At 36.3% G+C, this 22,704-nt stretch overlaps 1 protein-coding gene across 2 annotated transcripts in view; it reads right to left on the reverse strand.

Annotated features, from left to right (window-relative positions):
* LOC105229939 (uncharacterized) overlaps window positions 1-22,704 on the reverse strand; it is a 43,383-nt gene that overhangs the window by 6,062 nt on the left and 14,617 nt on the right. The window contains exons 3-5 of one of the 2 annotated variants that reach the window (XM_029551858.2): window positions 19,254-19,389; window positions 17,658-19,093; window positions 17,533-17,595 (exon numbers count right to left, since the gene is read on the reverse strand). In XM_029551858.2, the coding sequence (XP_029407718.2) occupies window positions 17,533-17,595; window positions 17,658-19,093; window positions 19,254-19,389 (1,635 nt within the window). Of the gene's footprint in view, window positions 1-3,412; window positions 4,938-17,532; window positions 17,596-17,657; window positions 19,094-19,253; window positions 19,390-22,704 lie in introns of those variants that run through there. The other variant, XM_011210449.4, reaches the window with a different exon arrangement.

Consider the following 22,704-nt stretch of genomic DNA (forward strand, 5'->3'; position numbering starts at 1 on the left):
GTAAAATAGTAAAAAGATTGGACACCAAACAAAAACTATTTTAAAAAATGTAAGAAAATTTTTTACAAACAAACTTTAAAATATCAGTTGTTCAAATATATAACGGTGAAGCGGTTAAGTGTGAAGTTTGCTGCGAAAAAATGCAATAAGAGCAGCTGTTGTCATCAAACGAAATTACTTAGTGAATAAACTTCAAAGTCTCTTCCAATATTCTGTTACTTTAATCTGCATAAACTTTTTAAAACTCTGAACATTTTCTGACTAAGTAAATGAAATTTTCAATAATTGTCTGTACTTTTTTACAGTCCGATCTCTATCGTTAATTTGTAGTTAGAAAGAGAATAACCCATATTTACTACATCAAACCCTTATTTTTAGAACGAGAATTATTTTTTTTCCTGATAATAGTATTGAGATCGAAATCGTAGGACGATTGCTGCTAAACTTACTCACATAACTTATATTGACTTTTCGCAGCCGCATTTCGCCAACTTTTGACCTATTTTTAAGGGAGAGAAAAAATTTCAAACATATTGTGGCAAAACATTCTATTAGCTTAAGTTGATTTAGGTATCTCAATTTGAAAAATATATTTCAATTTCTCGTAAAAATTTGTACGTCTGTCATATTTGAAACACTCGACACCATATTTTGGTTTAAGGTCCCTTTTAAGGCTTGGTCGAAGTTTTGAAATTCCTCGAAAATATTAATGGTTGAAGTGTTTTCACATTATAACTAAAACTAATTTTAATAATTATTCACCTTTATGGGATAAAAGGGGTATTAGATAGAGACACAAAGATGTGTGTTGATTAAGTTCAACACAGTATATTCTCTTATCTCTTCTAACTTAAGGCCACCTATTAAGTAATATTAATGACTGCCTCAGATTTATGTTTCGAAATCACATTTCTGTATCCTCTTTACTGCTGATTCTTCAACTATATCTAACTGTTTTCTCTATATAATAAGTGATGTTTGAAACTCTGAAAGTAATAATTAAGCTTATACATAGGCTGCTATATATATCTCTGGCGTAGGCAATACTAAGTGTTGCCAGGTGCATTCTGACATTTCCATTGGAAAGTTTGACATTTTTTAGCATAACATCACTCAGAACGTTTTTTCATTTAATCGTGAATTGTTTTATTTACAGGGAATTAAAAAATTCATCTCGGCCAAAAAATGGAATTAACGTGAACATTTTCGTGCGATCATTTTTCACAACTTTCGACGTGGATTATCACGACAAGAGTGCATTGATGAACTAAAATCTTTGCATGGCTATGAAGCACCATCCTATAGCACTGTGAAAAACTGGTACAACGAATTCAATCGTGGCCGACGCTCGCTCAAAGACGAATTCCGTGAAGGTCATCCAAAAACAGCCGTTGTGCCAGAAAACATCGATGCCGTACGTGAACTGATAATGCAAGACCGTCATGTAATATACCTTCAGATAGAGGCATACCTATGCATTTCTCCCACCAGCATACATTCGATATTGCATGAACACCTGGCCGTAAAAAAGGTTTGTTCTCTTTGGATCCCGCACAATTTGAAAATCGCTCAAAAAAAGGCTCGTATGGATTGGTGTAAAGAATTGCCTCAAAAGACGTTTATAAGATCGTTACAGGTGACGAATCATGGATCTATGCGTATGAGCCCGAAACAAAACAGCAATCGACCGCGTGGGTGTTCCAAGACGAGCCAAATAAATAAAGAAGTAATATAAATAAATATTCCTATTTTCATGATTAGGCCAGAAATATATATAGCAGCCCTCGTAGCATGTATATTTTAAATATGAAAAAATATGAACATACCGTTCTTCATTGATTTATTTTTTTCTGTTTTTCTTAGTCAGTGGCCTGTCTATGCAACTAAACGCTTATTTATAAACGTATTTTTCCGAATTTCACTCACTTTCCTAAAACTATAAATAATTGTTTGACCCAGTTCTAGGTAAACTAATATGCTGACGACAAAATTTCGATCAGTTAAGTATAATGCGCTCATTAGTTATCACTGCCCTTAATTATACCTATGTAGTAGTGTAATATGATATTTCGTATAAAGTTTGTAATAAATTTCACTTTCAACGGTAATGTAAACACCATATATGTACATGGTAGTATACTTCAAAAATCTGGGCAACAAAATTTAGTATTTTATAATTTGATTCATAATGTGGACGCTGAAGCCATTGAACAAAACTTAATGAAGAGAAGCGAAGACCTCTAACCTTTTGAGAATTTTCATGAAGTGTTTACGTCCGATAGATGGCACTGAAGACACTTTATTACAAAAAATCGTATTTATCGCTATTCTTTTAGAATTATTAATTTAATTTTTAAGGGTATGATAACTGTAGTATATTTAGTATTATCTACTAGGTAAGGCTTCAGTCAATTTAATACCAATATACTGATTTTAAGTTCAATTCCGGTTTTAAGAAAACTATGTTCTCAAAAATGTTTCCGCTAGATGCTGCTGGTATGAGATTGCTACCAAATGGTACATTTATGAACTCTTATAAGACCGTGGTAGAATTTGCTATACAATGACCTTTACATAAGTTGAAGCAAAGAGAAGCAGTTTTATACAAGTATAATACATATATTCAAAAAAATTCTTCTAATAGGCATACCTAGTGTGAAATTTTGAAAAAAAAATCGATGTTCGATATTTCAAATAGTTTTTGAGTTGTGGCCATTTAAAATGTAGGCGCTTAGTTCAACCCAATCCACCAGTTTATTTGTAATGCATTTTTCTACAAACAACATTTTTCGAATTTGCTGCAGTGATAACTCAAAGACAAAGGATCCGTTCATCTTGAAATTTTTTTCTGATCGTAGCATCGTTGTACAGCCAATAGCTGTTTGTTTAACGAGTTTTATTTTTAATTTAGGTTTCATCCTCGAAGAAGGCTAAAATCACTTCAAAAGTGGAGAAACTTTCCTTGGCGCCGTCAAGATCTCATATACATAGTTAAAAAAATATTAATTTTTTTTTTCAAAAATTTCAATGTGTATTTTTGAAACATGTGTAAATATACTCTGGAAAATTCAAAACAATCGATACAGTAATTTTTTTTTAAGTTCACAAAAATCGACGTTTTAGGCTGTCGCACTAGCATTGTTTATAAAAATGTAAAATCAAAATAATTCCGTTGCTACATACTCAAACTTTGAATTTAAATAAAAAAAAAATAAAAAATGAAGTTCAAAAATTAAAAATTAAATTTTTTCACTTCCTTTCCAGTGAAATATTTGTTGTTGGTTATTTAATCCCGCTTTTTAACTGGTATACAGGCTAGATAATCTTCAGCTTCAACAATTTGCGAACCTCTCTTGTTATCTATTAGATTATCTACAAATTCTTCTTACATTTTTCTCCTTCACACTCCTACCTTTTGCATCCTCGACAATTATGATGGTGCTGCCGCCACTGCCGCTAGTGGTATATCCACGTGCCGCAACACGCACTACGCCTGCCACACTGCAGTAGGCCAACAACAGCCAGGCAGCAACCCAACTGCTGCACAACCGCATTCTGACGACAAAACTTTTGCACTAAATCGCGAGTGACGGTGTGTAGGCGAATCGAGCGCGAAAAGTTTTTAATTTAAGTCCTCGTATATTTGTATATATGTATGTGTGTGGCAGTGGCAATCGATGTGCGTGCTACTCGATGCTTAATGGCGACTAATTTAACTATGTGACGAACAACAACAACAAAAAGTCACACATGCGGCGCGCAAAAAATACAAAATTCCAACAATTGTAATACGCTGTCTAATGTAATCGAAAATTGGGTGTAATGCACACAACAACAATGCAACGCACAGCCTAGAACGCACAGCAGTAAAAAGAAGAATTGTTTGTTTGGAGTTTTTATTTGGATTTTGTTGCTATTTTAGTTTGTTTTATTTATTTTTCTGGCTTTTGGTTGTATTTTTATTTTTTGTTTCTATTTTTTTCTGAAAACTTTTATTTTTTTTTAATTTTTTTCATCAGTTTGTAATGAATTTAGTTTTCCACAATTACGTAAGCACGCGCATTTTTCACTCCAGCCCACACAATAAATCGCTGTTTATACATATGCAAGCAGCATTCAGCACAAAAACAAAACTAACAATATGGAAAAAAAATTGAATGTCAAACACATTAGGCACTCGATGTCACAGCGCGTTCGTGGTGCGGTCAACGTCGCCGTGCCGCAAGCCGCATGTGAATCTTCATTTGTCGCCGCCACCAGCACAATTGGCTAATAAATTGTTTTATTTCGTATTTTTATTACGCTTTGTATTAATATTTTGAATATATGTATAATTTTTTCTAATTTTTATTATTTATTGTTCGGCGCTGGCGTTTGGTGCGGTTGCGTGCAGCGTTATCCTTGTGCCGGTCACCGCGCCAATCGATTGTTATGCAAATTGCAAAATTTTTCAATTTTCATATACTACAAGCGCACCCAAAAAATATGCTAAAATAATTAGGCGCACATAAGTATGTATGTATGTATATACAGGCGCTGCTGGCGTGCATTAACCGTAACGTGCGGCGATTATTTAGACCACAGAGCGCGCTTCTTTCGGAAATCACACGCACCTACTTCTTGTCACAACACAGTTTATGAGCTCTCAACACTTTTTGTTGCTCTATTTTGTTGTTGTTGTCTTAATGCTGCCACTCAATTATGCTAATTCAACTTTAAGCTTGTGCTTAGACGCGTGTAAAATATTTTTTTAAATTATCTTCCTACACTATGCCACCACTTCCTTTAAATTAATATTTAAATTATAATTTTCCGCTTTTCATTTCTTCAAAACTATTTATTTTTCGTGGTTTGTTGCCCGTTTATGCTTTGTTGAGAATATTTTGCTAATTTTACGGTTGTGCAAATGCTAATGTCACGCCGCCAACTGAACGCTTTTGGCGTTGCGCATCTTGTTTTTATATCACACGCTTTTTGATGCTGCTGCCGCGCAGCCCAGTTGAATTGTGGCGCTGCCGCAAAGCTTTTACAACTCCCCCGCCAATTGGTGGCAAGCGAATTTCGCTGCGCTGCTATAAACATATGTTTATTTATGGCTGTAGATGTATGCATAGAAGTGTATATATGTATGTGTGTGGGAAAATTCTATGAAGCTTTCAAGTATAATCGCATTTTGGGGATTTCTTTTCACATAACCAGGTGAGTAGTTTATTTAGTTAGATGATGAGTTTGTAACAGTTATAATATCATATCAGTATCGCCTCGAAAAAGGGTACATTCTGTATTATATCATATAGTAGCAACCAGTCGTATAGGGTTGGTCTCTTTAAGTATATAAAAATATCGTGTAATGCAGAGTGAATTCGGGAGTATAATGTCTACTTGATTGTTTGTGTGTTCGAAATTAAATTTCCTAAAAGACTTGGTCATACCCTTAGGTAAAAAAGCGTATATGTTCGAAGGTTATTGACATATGTATAATGGGTAATCCAACAGAGGTACTTTTTTCAATGGCCTTTTTTGACAGATTATGCGTGAGTTGTGTCAAGCTGTCATGTTATGTTCAGTATTGTTTGTCATTTTATCATAGAAAAACTTACGTCTGAACAACGTTTATAAATCGTTCAATTTTATTACGAACATTCACATTCTGCGAAGAGACAAACAAAATTGCCACACTCATCATCGGTTCATATTTCTTCAAAAATGTTGCCGGTGAGAACGTAACCATCAATGGCGTACATGATAACCTACTATTTGATGCCTGAAATTGAAGTTGGTGATCTCGACGGCATTTGGTTTCAACAAGACTTCCCACATATCGCATCAATCAATGGATTTATTGTGAGAACACTTCGGTGAGTAGATACGAGTAAATTCACGTTTTATCACACCGTTAGACTTTTTTGTGTGGGTATATGTAAAGTCTAAAGTTAAACAGACAATCCCGCTTTCATACCAACATTGAAGCAAAATATCACGCGTATCATTCGCCAGTTATCAGTCGAAATGCTCGAACGAGTCAGCGAAAATTAGACCCAAAGGAAGAACCATCTGAGACTTAGCCGCGGGCAACATTTGAAAGTGATAATATTCAAAAAATATGTCATAAAGAATGTTCTTTAGAATGATAATAAACACTTCCCATTATATTTGAAGGAACCTCAAAATGGATCACCCTTTAAAATTAATTCCCTTGCCGTTGAGGACTTAAAAGAACACAGTGAAAAGGTATTTAAACTAACCTTTATTAGGAAGATTTGACTACAAGTATCATTTTCCTGATCTCAAAATTAATTTTTGAGAATTGAAAATAGTTGCTATACTCAAGAAGTCCGGCAAAAACATTTAAGCATACTTTAAGAAAGCTCCCAAACACTCTTATGGCCACATGAGCTTTTAAATTCCATAACATATTTGTTGTAGTATTTTTTAAGTACACATACTCTACATAGTTTCTATATATAGGGTGATTTTTTAAGAGCTTGATAACTTTTTTTAAAAAAAAAACGCATAAAATTTGCAAAATCTCATCGGTTCTTTATTTGAAACGTTAGATTGGTTCATGACATTTACTTTTTGAAGATAATTTCATTTAAATGTTGACCGCGGCTGCGTCTTAGGTGGTCCATTCGGAAAGTCCAATTTTGGGCAACTTTTTCGAGCATTTCGGCCGGAATAGCCCGAATTTCTTCGGAAATGTTGTCTTCCAAAGCTGGAATAGTTGCTGGCTTATTTCTGTAGACTTTAGACTTGACGTAGCCCCACAAAAAATAGTCTAAAGGCGTTAAATCGCATGATCTTGGTGGCCAACTTACGGGTCCATTTCTTGAGATGAATTGTTGTCCGAAGTTTTCCCTCAAAATGGCCATAGAATCGCGAGCTGTGTGGCATGTAGCGCCATCTTGTTGAAACCACATGTCAACCAAGTTCAGTTCTTCCATTTTTGGCAACAAAAAGTTTGTTAGCATCGAACGATAGCGATCGCCATTCACCGTAACGTTGCGTCCAACAGCATCTTTGAAAAAATACGGTCCAATGATTCCACCAGCGTACAAACCACACCAAACAGTGCATTTTTCGGGATGCATGGACAGTTCTTGAACGGCTTCTGGTTGCTCTTCACCCCAAATGCGGCAATTTTGCTTATTTACGTAGCCATTCAACCAGAAATGAGCCTCATCGCTGAACAAAATTTGTCGATAAACACATTTCGAACCGAACACTGATTTTGGTAATAAAATTCAATGATTTGCAAGCGTTGCTCGTTAGTAAGTCTATTCATGATGAAAAGTCAAAGCATACTGAGCATCTTTCTCTTTGACACCATGTCTGAAATCCCACGTGATCTGTCAAATACTAATGCATGAAAATCCTAACCTCAAAAAAATCACCCGTTAGTAAAAGACGCAACCGAACAGGAAGCCTCAGCCGCAGTTAATGAGCCACAGCTTGACGGCCTACCGCCAAACTGAAGAAGAACAACAGTAAAAACTGCGACAGGGAAACAACAGAATCAGTAACAAATACTAATAAACAACAAAGCCGCAAAGTAAACAATGCAAGCAACAAGGCGCTGAAAACTGCTTTTGTAGACAGAAAATATGACCACGAAGCTTTAGAACAATTGGAAGAAAAAGTACAAAAGCGAGCACACAAAGAATAAACGACAAACCCAAGTGCGTGTGGCAATTAAAGCCGAGACAAAACCAAAATTTATTGCCGTTAAAACGAAAATTCAGAATTTTAAAATAAAAATTATTTGCTAATTGGAAAGCGGCTAACACGCAGCAGCTAAAAATTAATTAAATTTGCACAATAACACCATTAAAGTGCTGCAAATTAATTAGCCAAACCATTTTTTTTTTTATAAAATAGTTTGAAAAAATTGCTGGTAAACGACTAACAAGCGAAAAAATTGTTAGAATATAAAAAATTTGCTTAGAAATGCCATAAATAAAGACATTTGTCTCATTTTTGGACAGTTTGTACTTAGCGTCACTTCGACGCTACACTTCCGTGAGTTGAAAACAAAAGACTCAAGCAACAAACTTGCTTGACTAACTGCGTTATTGGGCGGAAAATTTCAACACCACAGCAATATTCGCATAACTAACGCTTTGGGAAATGTTGAAATTCTCAAATACAAGTCAAATTGTCGAGAAGATAAATCTATCAAAAGTGCAATGCAAATGTCATAATTTGATGTATGAATGTAAAGGCACAAGCATATGCGAAAAAGTGGCATGCGGCGGAGTGGCAGACACTTAGAACATGATTATGACTGGCAGAAAATATGCTTACATGCTTTGCATGTTTGTATGTACTACAGCAAGTAGAACAAAAAGCGCTCGAATAAGCAGCAGCACAGCAGCGCAACAACCTAGACATAAACAAGAATTGGCAACCGACAAAACAACAAATAGCTAACCGGCAGCGGCCACAGAGTGTCACTTCCGTTAGAGTTCAAAGAAAAAGAAAATCACAGCAACGACATTGCAAGCAACAAAAACAAAAGTTGTATAAGCACTAGCTGCGGGCGTTCCCTTGATGGCAGACAGATTTTCCAGCTTACCAGCAGCTTTGTTGGGCAGCAAAAACCACACGCTGGCTGTTTTCCAGCACTTTTCTGGTCATTTGGCAGTGGCAGTGACGGTCAGCAAACGTTCTTGTCTGCCTGCGTTGCAGTTAATTTGCATACAATATTGCGCTTGCGCAAAAGCAATACAACAGCCACATACATATGCACATTTTATGTGTAGCTGTTGTGCTTTTCTTCAATGCAGTCGCTGAAACATTGATTTCTCATTTATAACAAGTAAAAACAAGCAATTTTTTGCGCTTCTTGCCGCAGATTTTCTGCCACCACCTGCGCGCTCACTCATCACCGCATGTGTTGCCAACATTTTAGAACCTTCGTGCATTAATTATGTATGCCTCCCTCTATTTCGTCATCAAAGTCAACGGTGTATTTTGTGTTTTTTGTAGTTTTAGTGTCAGTCACTCATGCGTTTGATTATTACATGGATTTACCTTGGCGGGGCACCTGTGCGTATACGCATCCTGTGTGGTAATAAATAAGCGACTTTGTGCGGTTTGAGGTCTATGACTTTTTGTTGTTATTATTTTGCTCATAGGCGTGAGTAATTGCAGGAATTCGCAGAAGATATGGCGTGGGCTTAGAAGTAAACTGTGAAGAACAGTCGAAGCGGTGAAAAAAACAAAAAAAGAGCTTAGGTTTGTGGCTTAAGTCTTTTGTTTCAAATACACGGCGTTGAGGGCGTATTTATGAGTAATATGGATTGCAACACTAGTTTTTCTTTGTTTATGACTGAAGGTTGGTATTTGCTTGCGGGAGCGGTGTTTTTTAGTTTTATGAGATGGAAAATATTTCAATTACTCCTTTAGTGGGAGGTGTTATATATTTTACGAATCAATTACCATTGAGCGCCTGAAAAATGAAAAAATCAACCTGTGGATAATGTGAGTTAAGTACAACTGCAGCCAGTTGCAAAACTGGAATTTTGAGTAAAACGAATATTAAGTTTAACTTATTGATTTGACTGGTCAGAAAAGGGACCACTTTTGATGGCTGTGACTCAAAAAAATTTTTTTTTTTTAATTTATTTCAAATTTAATATGTTATTTTTAAAGGTATATACTACAGAAATATGTAATAATTAAAGTATATATTTCGTCGAGTTGTTAAAAATTTCGAGCCTATATTTTCTTTACATAATCTTCATGTACCAATAGCACAAAGAACCGCTTAGAAGCAATGAAAATATTGCTACCATTCAGGCAAGTGCTGCTGGAAACCGCAATTTGTTGATTAAAAAACGTTCTCAAAAATTATGACTGTCTCAAACCACAAGCTGGCGGATTTTGAGAAAGAATTTGTACTTGCATCCCTATAAAATTGTTCTCACTCAAGAACAGAAGCCACTGGAGCACCGTAAATATCGTGAATTTGCTGATTTTGCCACGACTTTTTTAAGAAAGAAACCGATGAGGCTCACTTCCATCTGAGTGATGCGGTAAATAAACAAAACTGTCGATTTCGGGGCAAAGAAAATCCACAACTCATTCATGAACAACCATTGCATTCACCTAAATTTACAGTTTGGTGTAGTTTTTGGTCTGGCGACATCATCGCTGCGTCCTACTTTCAAAATAGAGCTGGTTACACCGTTACTGTTACAGCATGTGTAACAATCGATTTATTGCGAAAAAATAATCGATATCTTACTCGAAACAATCAACACTTTTCCAAGTTATTCATATCATGAGAGAAGCATAATTGAAAGTTAAACGAAGAAGGATTGATTTTTTGTCAGCTTAGAGTTGCCATCTAGAAAATATTTTTAATAAATGCCAGCTTTTTTAAATCAATAAAATGTAATGAGCTAAGCCTGTCATCTATCCCATCTATCGAACACATTTTGCAATAATACTGACAAAACTTTTCATTGCAAAATATTTCCTTAATGAATAGGAAGATATTATTTTTATTTCAAAGAAAAGTTTGTACACAAATTATACAATATTTAATTTAGCATTTATATAAAATAGCTTTTTTCCAACCAATTTCGCAATATTAGAACACTATTATTGGCTCAGCTCATTCTTCTTCCATGCTCACACGACTCAACACGTTTACGCCATTCAGTTTTTAATTATATCATTAAAATTATTTAAATATTTTAATGGCACATAAAATTTCATGCAAATCTTATTAAAAAAAAAAAATAAATAAATCTAAAACACATTTTAATTAGAGCTGGTTGAAGGCATGCGAAGACAGGCGATGAGATATAGCAGAATATACATACATATGTATGTTGCGGTTTGATGGTTTTCGGTGGAAATAGTTTTTTAGAATATATATACTTACACATACATATATGTATGTATTTGCATTTATATTCTATATATGTATTTCCAATTATGTGTGTGGTATATATTTTTTTATAAATGGCTTTTAAATAGGATTATGTCATAACGCTTTGGAACATTGGGAAGTAAGTTTTATCCGAAATGTTTACTTGAGCGAGTGCCCCATGGTTATTACTCCCTATAGTCATACACATTTTCCTTTAATAGCATGACGGGGTTATACGTACTTTTTATATAGTACATATTAATATATAACATACTACAACCAGGCTAATGGTTGGGGTATAGATTTGGTTAGTTAACTTATATGTGTATATATGCTGATATTTGATTATACTTATGTTTGTAGAAAACTATATTAGATCATACTCTCAACCATCTCAAATATCCACATATGACATAAAAAAAGCATATGTATATATGTAAATGTGACATGTTAGCTTTCCGTGATCGTCACACTCGAGATGTCACAATCAAAATATTCACAAGCAGAACAAAAAGGAAGTCAACACTTGACTTAGAACAAAATCATATGTTAATAAAAATAAATATTAATCACTATTACCTCATACGTGAACTTTACACGCATACATTCCTGTACAGATATAAGTACATACAGGTATCTGTACTCGTATATGTGAGCGTATATGAAGTCATACAGCAACCCCTTCATTCAAACATTAATTCTCATAAAAACGCTTTTATTTAGTTACAACAAAAAAAAATAAAAATAAAAATAAATAAAAAAAAATACAATAACAACAAAAAGACCCTCAAATGCTGTGACCAAAAAATTTAACTCAATTTCTTGGAAAAAAAGTGACACTGATTAATTGCGAGCAACTTCATTATTATGAATATTTGATTAATTTTTTAGCTCGAGAAAAATTAGCAATAATTTCATTGCTGGCTGTTGTCGGTTGCATGTTGCTTATTTGGCTTTTTATACACTTTTGAATTTGGCATAAAAAGCTCATGTTTTCTGAAAGCTTTGCCGCTTTGTTATGCTCCTGGTTTTTGTCTTCGAATGAGTCATTCAACTTGTGAGGTTCGCTTAATTATTTTACAGTGTTTTGTTGGCTTGGTTTTGAGACTAAGTAATTTAGAGTTGTTGCTTCGTGATCGCAAAGATAAAAGTTCAACTTAAAGTTTACATGCTTGTTGCATGACTTTGGCGATTAACTTCCGCTTACAATGATAATTTTGCTGAGAAATTGTGGATAGATAATTTAGGTGCTAGTAATATGTACGTAATCTTATATATCGTCACCTAAAATGCAAAATAGCGCAACATCACTTTTCATAAGCTAACAGGCGAAGAAAAAACGTTATTAAAGAAACCACACATATTGAAAAAAATGAGTTTAGGTTATGAAGTGGTTATATATTGGTTATAATTTGGTTATATATTGGTTATAAAATGGTTATAAGTTGGTTATACATTGGTTATATCCGTCATTCGAAACTGAAAATTTTACCGAAGCGAGAAAATCTTCAGGTAATCGGTTTAATTTTTAAGCTTGCAGAAATAAGTCTATCAGTAATGAATAGAATGCCTGAAGTTAGATTAACGGTTTCCTTATAAGGCTGCGGTGGTTTTTCTATAGTTCAGTGTCCCTTAAGCTTGTCTCTGACTAGCTTTAGCAACATAAGTATTGCAATTACCACGTTTTAGTTAGTTTCAGTTAGTCTGAGTAAGTTTGACTAACCTATTCTGGACTATGTAAATTTTAAACGAAACTTACACATTTATATACATTCTTATTTACATATTTTCTAGTGACTTTAATAACTTCATCAGCTACCACTATAATTTATATCCAAGCCCACTACTCTTAATTAAAAAATTACAAAAATTTGTCGTACTCAACCACCAGTAAAACTATATTTTATTTAGTTACTCCCATTGCAGCCAACATTTTGAAAATTTTAATTGTTTCAATAACAATTTAAGAACCGCAAAACCCCAAATTTGCGCTCTAATTGCACTCGAAACTCCGGCTTGTTCTAAAAACGGCATAAAAAAGTCATAAATGGAATTTATTTTATTGTTCACAATCGTGTAATTTCAACGATCAATCAGTCAATGCCGGTAATTTGAATGTGTTTTTGGCTCTCACACACACTTACATAGATATGTGTTTAGAATATAGAGGGGTGTAGCTGTGGCAGTTGCCGCATTCGAATTTTTATTTAATAGCTACTTTGCAATTATAAAAGTTAAATTCTACTCTTTACGTGCACAAAAACAGTTTATAAATTTTAACTAACTCAAACTGTTGGGAAAATGTGTAGGCACATTTATAGATAGACTAACTACTTTGGTACTAGTGGAAAACTCGTGGTAATTGAACTTTTAAAGAATAATTATTTTTTTCACACTGGCTAAACAGCTGAAGTATTTTCAAAAAGCTGCACTTATCAGTATCTGTGGTGCACTAGGGACATTAATAACTTCATACGTTCCACTAGTAGACAGACAGGCTGGCACTTTACAGCGAATGCTGCTATTCGAGTTAAGGAGGCTGAGTATATAAGGTCTCAAGCGGGGACACACTGAAGTTCTATACTACTTTGATTGCATTTCTGATAAACACTGCATGGAAGAACTTTCATCTGGTGGTTCTTTCTCTACTCACACACCTTCGAGGGATTTGTGGACGAGACAAAGCCGTTGAAAAAGAGATATAGGGTTTTTTCACAAACGGTTCGAAGTTAAGAGGGAAAGTAAGACGTGGCGTCTTCTGTTGGGAGCTCTTCATCAACTCCATCTTCAGGTCACCAGACCACAGAGTATTTCAAGCGGAGGTAGCTGCCATCAAGGTAGCAATAGAATTATTGCTTCTAATTGCAACTTCCCTTGAGCTCTCTAGTCGTGCTAAGGATTATATGACCTTATTAGCAAAAGCATCAATTATCTTCCGTGTTAGACTTAATTGGGTGCCAGATCATATATACATATATCATATCTAATTTATACAGATATGAAATGTTAATAATTTGGAAAATCTTTAATTTACACATTTTTATATTGTAAACATTAAAAATCAGAGAAAATTGTGTGAGAAGCACCTACAAAATAGACCCCAATAGAAAATTGTCAGATAATTAATAAATATAGTAAAAAACTATTTTTTTTATAACCTGAACAAGGTATAATCCGGTGTGTTTAACATGAGTACCTACTGACGACAGCCTTACCGCACGGTGCTCAAAGCACGGCGGATGAAGTGGACAGCGGATCAAATGCACCGCGAATAAAATCAATGCATTGATGGACATATTAACCACCTTGGTATTGTTCGAGGCCCATCTAGAACCTGTGCCGTGCTTTGGGTCCCGCGCCCGGTTGCAATGCAATTCCATATTGGTGGAGGTCAAAAACTCTGCCCACATTCGGTATTAAATCACAACCATCACGATACTTCCCGAGAAGCTAGTCTACATAACCAGGTTAGATCGTACTCCAAGGGCTCCTGATCTCCATGGTACCAGAATTAAATCTCCGGTCAGAGTTCGTGCCGAAAATACTACCAGTTGAGATTTAACACCGCTCTGGACTGGTGACCAGGTGTTGAACCTCATACTCTCATCCCCCGCACCCACAAATCATTCAAGTACCTTACCCTAAGTTTCAGTCAATTGTCTTCGCTACCTCAATTACTTACGCACAAACCTTTCAAACGACCCTAACTGGTCGACATTCCAACTAGTGGAGATTACACAATTTACATCCAACCGTCCATCTGACCACCTAATCCCCATTCCACCAAGGTAGCTGATGTCCGAGTACACTGAACATTCTGCAATAACATGTACCCAATCCTCAACGCGTGCTCCAAACATACATTCAGATTTTCGGTAAGTTTCACTTATGCAAAAATGCCCAAGCTCAGACAGAGTCTGAAGTCCGGGTTTCCTTCTACAAACCCAACAACCTGAGCGTTATGGCTATTATCCCAACGGCTTTGGCACTTACTCCTTATCCTTTCATTTAGAAGCCTCCTGCTCCCTAGATATCCTTCCCTTCTTCACATGGTTCTGAATGCAAGAGGTACCCTGAGCAAGGTATATCCAGTATAGGAGGTCATCTAAGAAATTTGTATAAATGACCAGTGGGACGAAGGAGCTGCTCATTTTTCCCGTTATCGGATCACTATAGCATATAGCTATCATACAAACTGACTGATGAAAATCAAGCTTTTGTATGAAAACTTTTTTATTTGACAAGAAACCCTTACGAAATTTGGCATGGAGAATTGTCCAACGCAACGCTACAATCTCCGGACAAATTGTTGTGATCGGACGAATTTAGCATATATCTGTCATACAAACTGACCAATCAAAGACTTTTTAATACCCTTTTATACCATAAGAAATGCATTTATGTAGGGTATTATACCTTCGGCTAACATATTTTCTTGTTTTTTCTTTTCTATATAGTCCAAATCGAACTAATCTGTAACTAGTTACCACTAATTGTGTAAGGTTTTTACTGTACCCTACTAGTGACACTAAAAACTAGCCACCAGCGCGCGTTAAGCAAACAAATACTGCGAGTGAACCCCGACGCGTCGATCACTCGTTACAACAAGTAAATAAATGGAGTATCCATACATGCTCGTATTTACATAGATTGTCTTTGTTACACCAGCAAATCAGTTGTGAATATTCTAAGTTTTTGAAGTTGAAATGAAATCAAATGAGCAGGCAGAAATAAAACCACAATGTGGGTCAGTTCAGTGACCATTTTTGCAATATATTTGATCTCTAAAATGCAATTTTGCGTTTTGTTTTTCATTTGGCAATGATCAAAGGTTGTTGGTGGGTGCCAAACGCAATCACAGTTACCGCGTTTCAACGGTAAATGTGCGCCAAATTTGCATTTAATGCGATTAAATTTATTCTCTTTATGCAAATCCATTGCTTTTGTTATTATTTTTAGTTCTGCAAGTTGTGCCAAATTGGTGATTAGAAGGGATTATAGAATTTGGCACGCTAATTATTTGTTGTTTTGAAAGTAAAAACTTTTATCTCACTAATAATAGTATGAAATACGCTTAGTCTTGCAATTAGGTGAATTATCACTTTATTACGGTTATAAATAGAAGGTTTATATAGCAAATTATCACATTAATTTGTGGGTGTGATTTTATTCAATTAAGTTTTTCTGGCTATCGAAGCTCAAACAGTTGAATTAGATTATTTTTTAAGCGTAAATGTTTGTAGTGAAATGCATACTGAGGTCGCATGAGTATATCATTTAGTCATGCATTTGGAATATATGATTTTCAAAATTAGTTTAATTAAATCTTATTTCCATTTATAACAGTAATATCAACAGTAAAAATGTTTAAAACTGTTTGTTCAGAGAGTCTGAAATTAGTTTTGGTATTTCACGAATTCTAATTCATCTAAGATTCGTGAACCGAAGAATCCGACAATGAACTAGATTGATGCCACTGTTAAGGAATAATCATCCTCACTATCAATAGCTTCAATTTTCTTGATTATCAGATTCTCTTAGATGGCTGATCATAGCGGATTCTCTAAAAAACTGCGAATCTAATGAGCTTGGGAGATCCCTTGCTTCAATTACATCAGATTGTAAACGATCTGTGTCAATGTTGTCCTCTTGTAATCTATCTCTGTGGACCTCACGTGAGCTTAGCAGACGCTGTAGAACTACGAGCTTTTGAGCTACTTTTGCTCGACATTGTTTAACAGACATTCCACAGGATAAGACCAAAAACCGACGCAATTTATCAAGGTTCTAAAGAGGAAGGTGAAGTGAAAACATCCAGACCCTTTTCCCTCCTTTACTAAGGATGAAACATCTCGGCAGTCATAATATCGTCGAACCAGGATATTTAGCCGAAGTTGAAGTTAGCCTCCTCAAAAAATGTTTGATAAACTCAAATTCTTGAAGGTCCTTGCGATCAATACATAGAAGTTTTAGATATCACAATGGACTGGTGAAATAATATTTCTAAGTTAGATCCTTGTTGGCTAACTGGATCGACCTAAGGAGGCCAAGTTACATCTACAGGGCTTCTAAGTTAAAAGCTTTTAAGGTCATAGATGTTTTCCTAAATATAACAATTAATTTTGTGAGGCAACTTAACCAAAGATCTTTTAATGAGTTTACGAAACTTCAGAAATCGGAAACCTAGATATGAAGAGTCCGCAGTTCGCCACTATTAACGGAAAAGTTTGTCAGAAAAACAGAGCCAGGTTCTTGTTTTACATAAGTAATATTTGAGGAGATCATTGCGGATATTGAGCCTTAGAAGTCATAACTCATGCTTTGCTTGACTAAAAGTTCATAATAGAGAAAGAAAAATTACAGATAAAGAATTTATTTGGACTGAACAAGCGAGTTAAGGCTGCGTCACTTGGAATTGAAAGTAAAATTATGCATCCAATATTTGAAAACTCGCCAAGAACTATAACAGCTTCCCATCAATAGATTATATCACCAACACCCAGTTCTAAGCATATTTACAGCGTGTTTCTAGATCCATTCAGAGCATTAGCACTCTTAAATATTGAAGCCCTAAAAGCATTGTTGGTCCAGCATATTAATTTTCCTGCAGAATATCGCTATAGTATTACTTTCTCCAACTTATTACTTACCCTTCATCTTATCCATGCTAAAGCTTCCGTCATCGCGGTCATCATAACCGTTACCTGGTCGTCCTATAAAGAAAAATATTATTATAACAATTTTCCATATTGAGCTCTACTGAGAAAACACTTACTTGTATTGCCAGTTAGATAGTCCTCCGGATTGAAGTAGGTTGCTATTGTCTTATCGCCATCATAGCCGCCATCTGGACGTGCGGCGGTGCCATTTCGTCGCACATAACCATAATCAACATTAGATCCACCACCATAGCCGACAGGCTCACGCATTGGTGGGCGCATTGATGTGCTCAGACCATTGACATTTGGTGCATCCGGCCGATTGGTGTAGTCTGTAAAATCACCTGGCGGACGTGGTCCGTTGGACATTGTGGTAGGTAGCGCAGAAGAGGGGCGTTGTTCGTATGAAGGACGTCTATTCAGACCGTCATATCCAGGACGTGTGTAATAAGTCGTAGGCGTTGTAGGGTCGTACTCTGGTCGCGTTGGGCGATAAGAGTTTGGTGGACCAATTGGACGATCACTGGAGTATGCGTCAGGGCGATCATTAGGATAAGAACCAGATTGACCAGGGCGATCACTGGCATACGTCCCGGGACGCTCTGGTCGATCGTTAGGATATAAATCCGGTCTATCTGGACGTTCATTGGGATAAGAGCTGGGTCTATCAGGGCGACGGCTAGGTCTTTCGCTCGGATAAGAACCCGGTCGTTCAGGTCGGTCGCTAGGATATGAACTGGGCCTTTCACTTGGATAAGACCCAGGTCGATCTGGACGATCACTCGAATATGGACCAGGGCGAGTTGTGTAGCCACCAGGGCGATTCTGATCGTGATCTCTATCAGCTTGAGAGCTTTGATCGTACGGACGTGTCGTTGTGGGGTCATATGATTCCGGGCGACCATAACTAAATCCATTGCCATAACCTAAGCCAAAAATTGGACGCGGTGGTCCATGTGGTGGACTCTGCGTATCTTCGGTGGGATTATGACCAGGTGGTCGATAACTATCATGTACCTCTGGCACATTTGAAGCATAGCCGCCTGGTATATAAACATCATCATTGGGCGCAGGATAGTTATTTTCATAAAGCGTCGGGTACTTATACAACGGATAGATGTCGTGTGAAAAGTACAAACGGTCACCGTCCGGGGTTGTAGCGCCCAATGTGGGATTTATACTGTCCGTATACACACCCGGCGTAGTGCCATAAGTTGTTGACGTCGAAGGACTATAGCCAGTGGAAGGACGTTCATTTGCAAATGTTGAGCCCGTTGTGGGTGTAGGATCAACGACCAGTAAAGTGGTGTCTTGCGCCACCGGTCGATGGGGTAACTGAATTGTGGGTGTAGGTGACAAGCCACTATAGCCATCTTCACCATCGCCACCAACTGTAGTATCTGTAATGGTATTGTCGCTTAAATCGAAACAATTCGTTTTGCGCGCATACAAATCGAAATCGGGATCGAAAATGATGCCACTCGGCCGACCGCCCGTCAAGCTGAATTTTTCTGTTGACAGCTGACAAGTGCCGTTTCCGCGTCGATGCACTCTATGGAAAGAGAAACAAAGGAAACAAATTAACTGGATGAAGTAATCGATTTGCGAACAGTGAGACAATCAAAAATGCAGCACGCATCACATGCACAAGTTGCATGTTGCAATGGTTGCAAATGAGATTGCAAAATGTGCATTTCTGTAGTTTAACTGACCCAAATGAGAGGGATTGGCACTTATCGCCGGCCTGTAAGCACTTCTCCTTGCACATCTTTAGCGAGTTGGTGTCTTCGGTGCGAAATGTCTTCTGAAATGGCAGCATAGCCTCCAAAGCGATGCGCTCAAAGCAGTCTGAAAGGGAAAGAAAAATATTTTAATGTAGTTGTTATAATAAAATTTGTTGCGCAAGCCCAAATTCTGTTGCAAATATTGGGCAATTTGTAATTACACATTTCTTAAGCCTCGGCAGAAAGAAATATTATGAGAGTATAGAGCTTATGTGGCACCGACATTCAAGTTAATCCAAGTATTCAGAGTGTGTTAAATTCCAAACTTTTAAAATTCTTTGATTGGAGCTTCTTTCTGTGTAAATACGGTCGATTACGGTCGAATTTTGACCATTTATAGTTTACGGCTAACATCCAAAAACGTGATCACCATTAGGAAACTCATGCATTGTCTAAACGACGATCTCGATAGAAGCATGGTGAAGAAAATCAAAACCCGACGGAACGAGCTGACTGGATGAAAAACTACAAAGGCCATGTGCAAAACGGTAGATGGGAAGCACACAAACTTTCTATTGGCACACGATAAAAGAGACTGTAGGAACATGATCGGATTACTAACAGATCACTACTCTAGAAGATTGCAGGAAATGTACATAACCAGGGAAACAAAGGAACATCTCTTGGGCACCTGTCTCGCATTGGCAAGACTACACTGTAAGCGCCTGGGGTTCCCACGGAATGATACACTGGAGGAGGTATCGATAGTATTATAGTCAAGCGCAGGCATCGTAAGGAATAATTACTCCTCTTATGCTTAGTAAATGAACTCCATCTGGTATCGCAAAGAACCAAATTTGGTCTAAGCGTGGTTTATTGGCCTTCCAAACCTAACCTTATCCTATTTTAAACATCCCTTATCTTGTAAATATTAATATTTTGTTACTTTTTGAAGCACATCTACAATTCTCAAATGTGTTATGCGATAAATGTTTAATATACCAATTGTTAAAATCTTACTTGAACTGGTCCATTTTTCGTATAAACTGTTTTTATGTTCGTAAAAAGTTTGTTTTTCTGACGATTAGTTGACTTAAAATTTTGTATTCTGATTAAAATCGCGGCTGTGGAATCTTTGAAAAGAATATAATTTTCACGAACACGAGTATTAGATTGACACAAAGCATTCAAGAAGGTCGGGAAGTCGTCGAAAACTTAACTCATCAGAGCCGTCCATCCGCCTCGGCTCTTGTTAATGACGTTAGCATTGAAAAAGCTATATAAAAAATGTTTGAAAATTGTCGTGTTGGCAACAGAGAGATAGAAGAAGATCTCAAGAACTTTTGTTTGCGCTTTATAGATTGACTTAACACATTTTGGTGATGTGTTGGGTATGGAAATGTGGGAAGAGCTGAATTCGTGCGAGAAAGTGTGCAGATACCTCATTAAAGTGGTATAGTTGCCTCTTTTTAGTGCCATAAAAGTTTTGTCTTGCATATTTAGATCAAGTTTGTACTATGGTGAATGGCTCTGATGGCAAAGGTAAATAAATAAACTTAAAATCAATTATAAGAAATTATAGAAAACAAAATATCAACGTTTTTTTAATGCGAAAAAAATGTCCAACATATCTTTTGGATCAAGATAAAATCAAAACACCTAGCGCATGCCTCAGAAGACATGTCGGCGCAAGGTTGCACCGCAAGTGTTGTCCGTTCGTTTGAGCATCTGGTATAGTTTGTTCGATTCGCTGGAGATTAACGCTCTCAGCGAATCGACGACTGCTATTGCTATATCCGTATCAAAAGACCTGAATCTTTTGCAAAAACTGATATCGCGTAGAAATTATCCAACTCATCATTTAAAAAAAAAACTGCTGACAAGGTTTTGGTTTATGAATATAATCTCAAAACTATCCAACAAGCTAGTGAATGGCGGTCCAAAAGTGAGCCGAAATCGAAAAAAACAAAATTCACTGAAGGTGCTGAAGGTTACTCCATCCTAGGCTTATGACTAGTGTATGAAAAATTGAATTAAGCGTGCACATGCTTGTATTGGCTCAAATGGAGTCTATTTTGAAAATACAAGTATAAACGTAAAAAAAATTTTTTGTCAGTCCGGGTCAAATTTGATCAGATGAGCATAAAGAGAGAATATCTGTAAATGGTTACTAAATTGGTTCCGTGAATAAATATTCCAATATTTTCAGTTGAAAAATCGGTATGGAGCAACATAACTGTTCAAGTAGCTACTAAAACTATTACTGTGCAAAATTTCTCACAGCAAATTAGTAACAAAACATGCTGCCATAATGGAGAGTCATATTTTTATGAATGATTTTTAGATCGTTGCCACCTAGCAATGATTTCTAGCGCATGTTCTTCATCATAATTATTACTGCCACATGCACTGACTATAATCATGAGTATTTTATGATTACTTAGCCTATTAAGCAGAGTGATTTTTAATGTGGGGTTATTAAAGTGAAATTCTTAGTTTACAATTCAAGCTTCTAAATATTTAATAGAGCCACACATATTTACAAAGCTTCTGCACATATACACACACCTCACCATCTTCGTCACTAACCTTAAAATTATAGCACATATCACCCTGAAACCGTTAATGTGTAAACAAAATTGTCTTGTAGGTTGGAGTAGATACATTTTGGGCCTCATTTACTCCCAGCAACGGCAATTAACTTTTTGGAGCAACCTGTGCGTCGGCATTTAAAGCGGCTATGAATGGCAACAGCAACAGTTCTAACATAATTTTAAGTTTTGTTGCTGTTGTTGTTGTTGTTACACTATTTTATTACACCCGCTGTGTTGTTCACTTATGCGCTGTTATAATTATTTCTTTTGATTGTTGTTGTTGTTATGGCAACTTTCTGGTGCATGACGAGCACATCGACTGTGTTGCATGCAAATTCTCGCGCGCACCTTGTGTCAGACCACAGCGGCGCACAGTGTAAATGAAAAAAAGCAACAACAATGCCAGCAGTCATAAATGACATAAATGCGTGTGACGAATGCAAGCAACAACAATTTTTGTATGAATGATTTTCAATGCAAAGTGCGTGTGGTAAAATAGGTGTTTGTTGTTGTTTTATTCACACTTGTGTTTATGTTTTATGTTACGTTGTTGCTTTTTTCTGTATTTCTCTATTTTTTTAGGCTTTGCTTGAGCCCCCATTTTCAATGTCACAGAATTACCTCCAAACGCACTGATCAACTAACTGATATGAGCAGATAATTATTATTCATTACCGCTTACGCAAAGTTCATATGTATGCAGGGGCGGTAGGAGACCTTAGTTAGGCTGTCGAGATCACCAAAATTTAGTCCAAATAAATTGTGTGCTATTTTTATGCTTATTTCCTTGAAATAGTGAAATAAGCAAAACTTTATTTAAGGCTGGTCACAATATCCTATATATT

The sequence above is a fragment of the Bactrocera dorsalis genome, chromosome 3, assembly GCF_023373825.1.
Source record: "Bactrocera dorsalis isolate Fly_Bdor chromosome 3, ASM2337382v1, whole genome shotgun sequence".
In the NCBI taxonomy this organism is placed as follows: domain Eukaryota; kingdom Metazoa; phylum Arthropoda; class Insecta; order Diptera; family Tephritidae; genus Bactrocera; species Bactrocera dorsalis.